Source organism: Pangasianodon hypophthalmus, chromosome 16, assembly GCF_027358585.1.
Source record: "Pangasianodon hypophthalmus isolate fPanHyp1 chromosome 16, fPanHyp1.pri, whole genome shotgun sequence".
NCBI classification, from domain to species: Eukaryota; Metazoa; Chordata; class Actinopteri; order Siluriformes; family Pangasiidae; genus Pangasianodon; species Pangasianodon hypophthalmus.
In genome coordinates, this window is record NC_069725.1 from 21,177,998 (window position 1) to 21,189,379 (window position 11,382).

General features: G+C 38.4%; 1 protein-coding gene across 5 annotated transcripts; it reads right to left on the reverse strand.

Annotated features, from left to right (window-relative positions):
• Positions 1–5: 5 nt before the first annotated feature.
• Positions 6–11,121, reverse strand: dnajc16 (DnaJ (Hsp40) homolog, subfamily C, member 16). Of its 5 annotated transcripts, XM_053240615.1 has the most exons (17): positions 10,612–11,121; positions 10,468–10,507; positions 10,278–10,367; positions 9,713–9,897; positions 9,177–9,243; positions 8,753–9,074; positions 8,347–8,531; positions 7,583–7,687; positions 7,336–7,494; positions 7,082–7,212; positions 5,746–5,920; positions 5,137–5,319; positions 4,871–4,947; positions 4,693–4,773; positions 4,523–4,612; positions 4,245–4,415; positions 6–3,103 (listed from the first exon to the last, which is right to left on the reverse strand). In XM_053240615.1, exons 4-17 carry the CDS (start codon positions 9,886–9,888, stop codon positions 2,662–2,664), a joined length of 2,364 nt encoding a protein of 787 aa, XP_053096590.1. In that variant the 5' UTR covers positions 9,889–9,897; positions 10,278–10,367; positions 10,468–10,507; positions 10,612–11,121; the 3' UTR covers positions 6–2,661. The 5 variants fall into 5 exon arrangements, with proteins under 5 accessions (XP_053096590.1, XP_026775981.3, XP_034167452.2 ...); XM_026920180.3 differs by lacking the exon at positions 10,278–10,367; XM_034311561.2 differs by having other exon boundaries at positions 10,468–11,121.
• Between the last annotated feature and the right edge of the window lie 261 nt (positions 11,122–11,382).

Sequence of the window (11,382 nt, forward strand, 5' to 3'; positions counted from 1 at the left end):
CTATATCCTACAGTATGTTTTATTTTCCAGCTTATAAAACAGTTTCATCACTGATTCTTTTTATTTGTAGTGTTTAACAAATAATTTGTTAATCATAATATTCCTTTCTCTCAATTTCTTGCTTTTCCACTAATTTTTTTCCTCTTCCTTTTTTTCTGTCCCTTTTTAGGAGTGGTGTTACTTTTTTAATAACACAAGCTAATAAGGATGACCAAAATTCAGCAAAACTTCTAAATATACTTATTCACTGTATGTTCTTTAAAAAAAAAAAAAAAAAAAAAAAAGATACTTTGGCACATATCAAAGTTATGGAAATAAAATTAAATAATTTATTTTCTGATAGCTCTACATTTCAGAAATCTTTTTTTTTTTTTTTTTTTTTTTTTGCAATAAATAAAACAGGCCACAATTTTTTTTAATCTATTCTATAACTCTATCAGGCAGAGATACACATGGACTATACATAAATTATGAAATTTACTCTAAGCTTATCACCAAAATGTGACACTGAATGAAACATTCATTAAAAACACTGGACAGAAATGGCCTTATTTACATCACAGCAACACAGATACGATAATATATAAATATTAACAGTGTATGCATTAATGATCACTGAACAGCACGCTGGTAAGATAATAATGCATCATCTGGAAACCTGTTTAAGCCCTGGCCTAAAAACTTTTCTGGGATGGAAGACTGGATTTGGATTTTCATGCTGTAAAAAAAAAAATCATCCAAAACTCGGTCCACAAAAATGTCAGACAACAGAAAAAGGCACAGAAGCAGATACAAATTTCCCTAATTAAGAAATACAGGTTATGAATATGAAACAAACAAACAAAAAGCCACCTAGCTTCTTTGTTAGCTAGCTAGCATTGGGAATTTCCCGTACACACTTGCGATTTTGGTATCTTCTCTACTCGCCTATTATGAAAATGATTCATGTCGTGTAATTGGTATAGCACGTTATGCCCAAAAGGAAAATATAGAATACTATTGAGGAATCCTACTGTAATTTGCATACTGGAACCTGATTGGCTCTTATATTTTATGATGCAATAACACATGCCTGTTAAGAGTTCTATCTTACCTCAGTTTTTTTTTTTTAAGTTTCAGCTCATTTTATTGAAAAAAAAAAGGAAGAAAGGTGCTATAGTTAATTTCACTCAAATTAATTCTCCTTACAGAATTTAGTCATGTTAATTTTAGAAAAATTCTCATTTTCATTTAGAAAACTGTAGACACAGGAACACACAGGACTGGTTAATATTACTGGATGGACTACATCTGATTCCATGCTGAAATGCCCGAGGCAGTCAGGAACGCAAACTACAGCAGGGATCACTGTGTAGCACTTCATTATACAGATATTTCATTTCTTTTTTTTTTTTTTTTAAAGAAACAGGTTCAAGGCAAAGTAGTCTTATTGCACAGGCAAGACAATGTCTTCCATATCCTTCTGTTCAGGACAGAATGTATATATGTACACTTATGCTTAATACTGATATAATTCTTAAAAATACTAACAATTATTATTAAATATTTTGCTGTTTAGGTGTTTAAATTAAAATTGTAAAAGGAAAGCTTCCCATTATTACAGTTTTTTTTTTTAAATTCATACTACTTGTAACAGGAGAAAGTGACTGTAGTGTGCCTGGCAGGGAATCAGGTTAAGACTTATATCAACTGAAATCCTCGATTTCACCTCATTAGCTGTTAAAGGTGAGCAAGATTATTATATATAAGGCATTTTCCGACTACAGTAAGCTTTCACTCCATATCACCATGTCTTAAGGAAATCTCCACCCTGAAACACATTAAATATGTTTATATTGAAATATTTGTGATGTCTTTAGTGATTCTGGTGCCACGCTGACATCACAGGAGGACACTGTTATTGCTAGCGCAGTTACAATGGTGTTTAATTGGAGACTAAACTTTGACCGATCTCAGACATAAGGGATAACGCTTAACGCCGTTAGCTACTAAAAACAAGAAAAGCAATCAAGTGCCAATCAGCACTTTCCAGCGATGTGTGAGTGTAGACTGAGAAGGTGTTTATGACAGTATTACCAGGAACACTGAAGCTTTGGAAGCTGATCTGTTTGAGCAGAGTGTACAGATGACGAGGCGAGAGAGCCTGACGGACTAAAATACTAAAGCGCCGCTGCATTCCTCTCTGTAAGTAGAGATGAAGCAAGGGATAAATCCCACTGCGCCACTATCAGCAGCAAGTCGAGTGGCATTGTGGGTAAAGTAGGAAATCGTTAACACTGATGAAAGAATTTTAACTCAGACGTCTTAGACGTCACTGAATATTACGTTATAATTAAAGATTAACATGCATATCATTGAGGGTGGATTTTTCCTGGTATTCTGTCATTTTAGGCCATCTATTGATGGACATCCCTATTTATTGTACCTTTAAAGTAACGACTGGAGCAGCATTCAGTAGTTATGGCGCAGCATCATAGTTAAATGGAGCTACTATTAGACTCGGGTCATTTACAGCATCTGTGTAAGATCAAAGTCTGAGCTCTGAGGTCACAAAGTCCGCCTACAGCGCCACCCGGAGACACACTGCAATGGGAGCGATGAGAAACTCTTCCCAAAGAACCAACACTGTCTCTGTTCAACAGCATGCTAGGATTCCCAGCTCTACTTATTGACCGTGATCTTGTCCAGGCCAGGCCAGGCCGGGATGTAGTAGCGAGGTAGCGTGCCCTCCATCAGCCGCTCCATCCACAGGCCCAGGCGGTCCAGTTTGTGGTGGATGTGGAGAGTGGTGGAGCGCGAGCGTGCGCCTCCTTTCCTGTGCTGGTGCTCGTCTCTGGAGCTTGATCTGGATCTGGAGCTCCCCGCCTCCTCCTCCGGCCTGCTGTTAGCGTCCTCGCCCGTGTACACTGGCTTGAACAGACACAGGTACTTCTTATGACCGTTGAGAGCCAGCACGTAGCCCGTGTAGTCTGTCTTGCGGTTGCTGGCCTCCTCCTCCTCGTCCGCCTCCAGCTGCATGGCGTCCTGGGCGTATTCCAGCAGCGTGGACATCCACTCGTTGTGCTTGTCCACGTTCAGGAAGGAGAAATGTAGCGTCTGGCTCCTGGAGATGTTGTTAAGCATAGTTAACTCAGGTTTTTTTCTGTCTGTTTGTCAAACTGCCCCTCTGTAACAATATACAATATACCCCTAAAATAAAGTATAGTCTCAAACAATATACTACTAAAATACGGTTTACTCTGAAAACTATATTCTCCAAAATACTGTATACTCTCAGACAATATATTTTAAAATATTGTATATACTCTACAGTATATTCTCAAATAATATACATTAAAAATCTGTACACTCTCATACAACATACTCTCAAAATATGGTTTATAAGAACATTATACTCTCAAACAATATAAACTCAAAATACTGTGTTCTCAAAATAATACTCTCAAAATACTGTATAATCTGACAATTTACTCTCAATAGATTTTATTCCCGGAAAATACACTATCAAATACTATATACTCTCAAACAATATAGTATGCTATACACTCGGACAATATACTCTCAAAATATACTCTCAAAATACTGTGTATTCTCAAACACTATACTCTTAAAATACTGTATACTCCCAGACAATATGCTCAAAAAATACTCTGAGCATACTATTCAAAATACTATATAATATTATAATATAGTATACATATAGTATACTCTCAAACAATGTACTCTTAAAATAGTGTTCTCAAAGAATATAATCTCAAAAAAGAGCATACTTTCAAACACTATACTTTCAAAATGCTGTATACTCAAACAATATTCTCTTAAAACACAGTATACTCTCAATTTCTTTTACTGACTGCCCTGCAAAAATAACATCTTAGCAAGTAAAAATATCTTGAATACACTGAAGTGTATGTAGTATTTCCTATTATAAGATTACAATAAACCAAATAAAGATTAATAAACTTATTTCTAGACATTGTTACTAATTATAAGTGGTAAATTTTCTTATTTTAGTGGCAGATAATTTTGCTTCTTTCTAGAAATAAATGCTTAAAATGAAAAAAATTATCTGTCAAGACTAGGCAAAGCTTGAAATTCGTTAAAAAAAAAAAAAAGTCTTATCTTATTTTGGCATATTGTAATCTTATTATAGGAAATATTAGATTAATTTGACTATATTCAAGATATTTTACTTGCTGTCGTTTTTTGCCGTGTGTATGTGATGAGTATATGTAAAGACTGACCCGGTGAAGGAGTAAACCTCCTTGGCGAACTTGCTGAGCAGAATGTTTTTGGTTGCGTCTGTAAGCACCAGCACCACGTTGATATGGCCTGGTCTCAGCTTTACCAGATTACTGGTGTAAGTGATGTCCGTTAACTCAGTCACCTCCACGAAGTTCTTCTTCGGTGGACGGCTGCCCCAAAAACAAGGTGTAGAAGTCTTAGAGGGGTCATAATGCAAATTCTATGAACGAAGCTATTTAAACAAATCTATTTATTCACAAATGGACATATGAGGCACCTGGAAGTGTTGGCAGTGCTTGGTGATCCATTCTGGGCCTTTGCTGCTTCTTTTGCCTTTGGTTTTGTCTGTTTCTCCTCACCAGAGTCACTGAAACAATATAAAAAAAAAAATCTTCCTGAATACAAATTTCAAAATGATGACGAAAGTGTAAATGTCCTGAATCGTACCTGAAAGCCTGAATAATCACCGTGCCAAACAGGATGAACAGCGCAGAGAATATCAGAGACAGCAGAGGCATCATTTCACGCCTGCATTAATGAGAACAGTAATAACAACTTCCTGACAAACAACATGTCTCTTTTTTTTTTTTTTAAGAATACAGTATATATTGGGTTTGTTACTTACCAATTATTGTGGAGAACATCATCAATAATTTCAGACAAGTAGTCATAAGCTGCATAAATCCATCTGATTAAAAACATCTGCAATTGGACAAACATAAAAAAATTTCATTTATATCATTATTTACGTTATTACTGTGAGTGCAGTAGATAAAATATGACCTAATCGTGTCATGGTGCGCTAATCGCTCCATTATTCGAGTCCTTAGACAATGTAAGATAGGCCAGGACTAATTTCCCATTAAAAGAGGGAGGTTCAAAGCGACTGACTGAAGCGAACTCGTTATTGAGCTCAGGCAGCATGGCATCATGGGTAAGGATGGAGGGGTCTTTCCGCAGCCGCTCCAGCTCCTCCAGCAGCCTGTGTTTGTCCTCCTCGCTGCCGTTCCAGCCGCCCTGGATGGGCTTGTAGACCACCTTACCGGCCCCGTTACGCCGCTCCAGGATCACCACCTACACGTACACACACACACAATTACAACTACTTTGCATATCTGCATTTTGAATCATGACATCACTACATTTGGTGACATCACAAGGTGAATTTTTAGCGTCACAACTTTAACACGTGGCAGCAAGAATGAGATCTAATACCCATCACGGTAATCTATCTGCTGGTAGATACACTTCGTATTTATCATGGTAGTTGGTATTGTGACAATTAGCTACAGTTATTATCATGCTAGCTAACGTGTGAGAGATTAGAAATAAAAATCATGGTAATCATGATATCGATATCATATCGTCATATTGCTGAACCCCTAAGACTGTTCACTGCATGTCCACTGTGAATAATCTACATACCCATAAAGTAGAAACATCATAGTTTATGCAGCTGCTTGGCTTTGGTCTGAGCGCCATGGCGCAGTGAGCGTGTACCTGTGGTGGAGTGTCTCTGTTCTTCAGCAGCACAGAACACAGAGGCTGCTGCTGGCGTTGGTACACATAAGCAAAGCGGAGAACCTCCTCGGTGTTCGAAGAGGCCAGAGACAAGAAAGCTTTGTTTCCTGAGACAAAGACTTCCTCCTCACCAGTGATAAGCAGAACACAGTATCTGCAGAGAGAACAGTAACACAATAAAAAACAGTTCTTATAGTCTTCGCACAAACATTACCGGCCGAAGATGAGTCTCTAAAAGGCATCAAAGAACCACTGAAGCTCTCAAAGACATTATTGCCTCTTGTAGAGACCCTTAAAGGAACACTCTATCATACCATCCACATCTATAGCAAGTGTGATTGCCACAGAATTTTAATACGGAGAGAAAAAAAAACAGAAAAATGGCAAATGATGACCAATAAATATTTTTGCAAATGTAATTTGTAGAACAAAATTCTTAGATTTTTCACTCCAATATATTTACTCTACGATTACAATAATAGAGTACAATTTATGTACTCTAAGTTCTGAATCGGCATAAACTGTCCTTTTAAAGATAGCTATACTTTTTCCAGGAAATAATTTGTGGTTAAAGGTGCAATAGGCGATTTTTTTTTATTCTTTACTTGTATAACCTGGAATATATCTAGAACATGATAAAACAAAACAAAACAAAACAAAACAATGGATTAAGTTTATTAACTCAGTGAGAAAACCCGTGTGGAAAACTGACTTCCAGTCCGGAACACTTGCTTGTGTTTGGATGTGCCTCCTGTTAGTCATTTTATGGACACTATGCTCTACAGGATACCTACAATCCTGGAGGCGGAGCTTTGTGAACATGGGCGGGAATGGGGGAGTGCGCTCAAGGAGAAAAGAAAATCATTCAAATGTCAAACCCACCAAAAAAGACTAATCTTACTTAATGCACCTTTAAGTGTTACAATCACACTCAGTGTAGTTCAGAGTAAACATGCAAGTGCCTCCAGTTTCTGCCTGATTGCACCTTAAAAAAATTACTCCTAGAAAGTTGCAATCCAGTGTTGGATAAAAACCACATAAGAACATCTCTGCATTGGAATTTGCATTATATACTGTAGCTGCATGTTTTAAAACGTTTACCAACTGCCCTTAGACTTCCATTCTAAATATGTTTTGATTAAACAGCATTTTCATGGATAGACACGAAGGTACGATTTGCTGGAGTATTCTTTTAAAGCTGTTTTTGCTATTAGTGAAGTGTTATATTATGCAGACGGAGGTTACAATCATTAACATTCTGCTTCCTCTGTCAAATCATCAAACTTTACAAATGACACGACGGCTTCCAGCTTACTTTCTGCGCCGATGGAACTGCTTGACGGGGCAAAGCTCATCAAAGACCTTCTGGTTTACCAGACGAGGAGCAAGAAGAAATTTGTTGTTGGAGATGAATTCATCGATTATTTGTTTTTTCATCCCTTTAGCCTGTTTAACAAAAGACATGATGATCACCACCCCATCACTGATTATTTTCCTATACCAGCATGCCTAGTTGTGTTTTATACCTTACATCAACAGGTCTGCATTACTTCATGGTGAAAAATCTACCTGTATAATGTCGGCCGGTTTATCTGTGTTCTCCTTGAAGACGAGCATGGTTGGAGCGTACGTGTTGATGTTGTACTGCTTGAGCAGATTGGCCGTCTCAGACAGACCCTGGTCCACGTAGCCAAACTGCACATAGTCCTTATAGGCAAACGCAGTCAGCTGTGGAGGAACAGTTCACATTCACACATGATTACTCACACACTCGGCAACCGATCTGCCCGTGACTTCCAGATATAATCACGTATACCTTATACAGCAGAGGAACCGCAGGCACTTGGTCAAAAAGCAGAACGTGGGGCTTGTTAACATCATACCAGCTCTTCAGAAAGTCACGGTCATTCCGGTCAGTGACCTGAGGAACAATCCAAAAATAGAGGTTTTAGAAATCAGATCAGTCTATGGATAAGAAGCTGCTTTATTAGAATAAAAATGCATTTATTTAAAATCTTACTGTAGATCAGTAACTAAACTGATGTCTGGTGTCTAAACTGGTGTCTAAGCTTTTAATACTGGGACAAAACGGAAAAAGAAATATTGTTATGAGTCACAAACTAGAAAATTTGGCACCTCCTTGATTACATTGCTATTTATTTTTAGATAACTTTTAAAAACATTCATCAGTCTCACTGTGTTAAAAAAATAAGCAAATAAAGGTGTTATTTTTTTCCACTTTCATTTTTAACTAGTTGTTATTATTCGTCTTACTGGTACATTACTTTCACAATAGTTTAATTATTGCACATTTACTATATTTTTACACATATTTTAAATTATATTTTTTAATATTTTTATTGCTGTTGTTTTCTTCTTTTTTGTTGCTGTTTTTATTATTATTATTATTATTATTGCCTACTTTATTATATTACTACAATATATCCTTTACTTCAGCAGCTGAAGTAAACCTCCATGAAATTCTCCATCTAAACATCTCTTAACTCTGTTCATTTCCCATCTGAAGAAGCCCCTTAGACAGTAAATATAAAGAAAAGCAGGATGGAGTCCTGCACTTACCTTCTCGACCAGTCTCTGAGGGAGCAGGTCCTCCACAAACTGCATGAGGTGCTCTTTGGCCAGAGCGTAGTTAAAGAAAGTCACTTTTCCGTTGATGACGCCGAGTATGGATGGAGTGCGGTGAGCGCCCAGATGATTCGCCAAGCGTCTCTCATAGCCGACATCAACCACACCTATTCCTACACCTACAGACGGAGGCGGCAAAGGACACAATATCAGCACGAGGACCAGATTTTGAGAAACCAGTTTGAGAAACGTCCCAGTTTCCTATTGGTGAATTACTCAGGAATGACTTGGATTTGGTAGTCCAATCCAAGTCCATGCTCATTATTTCTAAAAATTGTTTTACAAGTTTATGTTGAAACTGAGCTGTAGATGTCAGCTGATTATAAAAAACAATCCTTACCGAGAGGCTCGAGCTCCTGCACGGCCTCCCTCCATACGGGATCCATGTGGACGCAGCTGAAGCACCAGTCTGAGGTGATCTTGATCAGATACGGTCTTTTGAAGCTGTCAGATACGACTTCGTTGACATACTGTTTGTAGTGCAGCGTGTACTTGCTGTCAGTGGCATCACGGCTGCCCTTGCTATTAAAGGGGAAGTTGAAGAAGGACTCGTCGAAGTAGAAGTTGTCGTGGAAGTGACGGAAGCCTTGAGGCCCGTAAGGCTGGGAGTTGGTCTGCTTGTAGCGATCGTAATTGGCTCTTTTTTCTTCATTGGATAGGATCTGAACAAGGAAACCAAACCCACAAACACACACACTGTGAGAGAACATGATTAGAAATTAGTAAGTAATGAAACCCAAAGCCAGCAGAATGGTCTGTGATACCTCATAGGACTTGGTGATCTTAATGAACATGTCTTCTGCTTCTGGGCTCCTGTTTTTGTCTGGATGCCTGGCAACAACAGATACAAATAAGAAGATCTGAACACAAGATGGCTATAATATAATTTTTTTTTTAATTCATTTAAAATTCTTTTCCAATCAGGAGATCAGAGAACTCTCAATTAGAGTTTCTTCCTGCTCTCAAAACACCTGAACCGAGCAATCAAAGCAAGAACAGCTTGTATTTCACACACGCGCGTGTGTGTGTGTGTGTGTGTGTGTGTGTGTGTGTGTGTAAAATGGTTTGAACCACATCATTCTTATTATGTCATCAATGAGACCTTTTGATATAATGCATTGCTCAATCCTAATAGTTTCATTGTCAAGTTATTCTTAAATGTTACACATCAGCCTTCAAATCTAACACCATGACCAGCCATGGCTCGGTGCTGGTGTGTCTGGAGGTTTAACAGAGCAGAAACGTGGACTGCTGGGGCTCACTGAGGACTAAAACGAGACATTAATTTGCAGAATTTTACCATTCTTTAGCAAGGCGTTTATACACCTTCTTGATTTCGGCCTGACTTGCACTCTTAGTGACCCCCAGGATCTTGTAGGGGTCAAATTCTGCACCGTCTCCCTGAGCTCCAGCCAAGAGGACGCAGAGGATCAGCATGGAGTGAAGATTCAGGCACAGCATCGTGGTTTTAGCCATGACTTCAGCCTGGAACAACAGACAGGAACAACCTAAAGACCAAGGTTATGAAACAAACAAACAAAAAAATACCCAGCAGCCTGGATTGTAACACTGAAGAAAATACTGATTATGACTTTGGCTCAAGAGAGCAGCAATAGGCTGAATCCCAAATGCCTCTCTACTCGAAATGTAGGGCACTAGCTAGGTCGTAGAAAGCTGCACATCATCCCCTAGATAGTGCACCTAGATAGGGTGTAGGGTGACTTTTGGGATTCGGCCACCCTGACAGGCGCACTTTGTCACCGCCATTGGAAATACAAATGATTTGAGGCTGTATAATAAATACCTCTGTACTACACATGTAGGACACTAGATAGGTCGCAGAAAGCTAGTAAGTCATTCCCTACCCTGTAGTGCACCTATAGAGGGAGTACGTGGTTATTTGGGTTTCGTCCACCGTGACATGCTCGCTTGGTCAGCAGTTGGTCATTTAACAGCTAGTTAGTGTGAGATTAGCGGTTAGCAAGTATGAGAAGATAAATATTTTTTAAAATAAATATTTATTTTAATGTTTAAAATGAATAAATACGGACTTACAGTCAGTCTAACAGCACTGACATCGTCCCAAATCTGTGACCTTGTTCGTTAACAGAAAAAAAACGCCAATGAATGAATAACATCAGCTTAATTTAGCTAGTTATTATAACAGCGTTAGCAAGCAGGCTAATCGGCTAGTTTTACCGGTTTTAGCGTTATCCCAGACACACGTACTACACTGTTAAACTACGTCGATTTTTCTTTTTAAAAAACGCACCAGGAAGAAATTCGGGTTCAGCCCTGTGTTTTAAGAAGCCTGTCAAATCCGCTCGGACCGCAAAAATCGCATTTTGTTGCTCAAATGTTCAACATCTGTTCACATCTTTGCTGCTCATCCCGCTGCCTCCCGGCTGCCTCGGATGCTGTCTGGAGCGCGCGCTGCGTACTACTCTACTAAGTAGTATGACAAAATAGCGCGCGACGCCACCATAGGTTACCATGGTCACTGCAGGTGGCGTACTAATTTACCACACTATTTAGGACGTTAGTACGCACACTGACGGTGCGGTGCGGCGACTGTAGCAACTTTGTCAGGTTGTCAAAATAAAAGCATACAATTAATTCGTCTATACAAAAAGCAGAATAGGAAAGGGCGCTAAAATTATTGTAAAAAATAAACCATAAAGTGTTTAGTGTAGATTAATATAAATTATATTATCTCCAATAGTCATTGCTTTAAATGATTATATAAAAAATCATTTAAAGCAAAGACTATTGGAGATAATATCTAAAAAGCCCCGTTATGTAGCTTTAAGACATTTATGGCGCTGTGAAAAAAGTGTTTCATGGAAAGAGCATCCTAATCCTAAAAGATAAAATACACTAATTTATTAGAAAATAGATAAATACTCTAATTTAATTTAATCTAGCAAAATCTGAAAGGCATGAACCGTTTGGGAGCTGAAAGAGTCGACT

Excerpts from the sequence above, each read along its gene's own strand:
- dnajc16 (XM_034311562.2), bottom strand. The coding sequence starts at position 9,888 with ATGGCTAAAACCACGATGCTGTGCCTGAATCTTCACTCCATGCTGATC. Across the intron at positions 4,774-4,870 it reads GATGTTCTCCACAATAATTG|GCGTGAAATGATGCCTCTGC; the intron begins GTAAGTAACAAA and ends TCATTAATGCAG. Across the intron at positions 3,104-4,244 it reads GAGGTTTACTCCTTCACCGG|GAGCCAGACGCTACATTTCT; the intron begins GTCAGTCTTTAC and ends CAACATCTCCAG.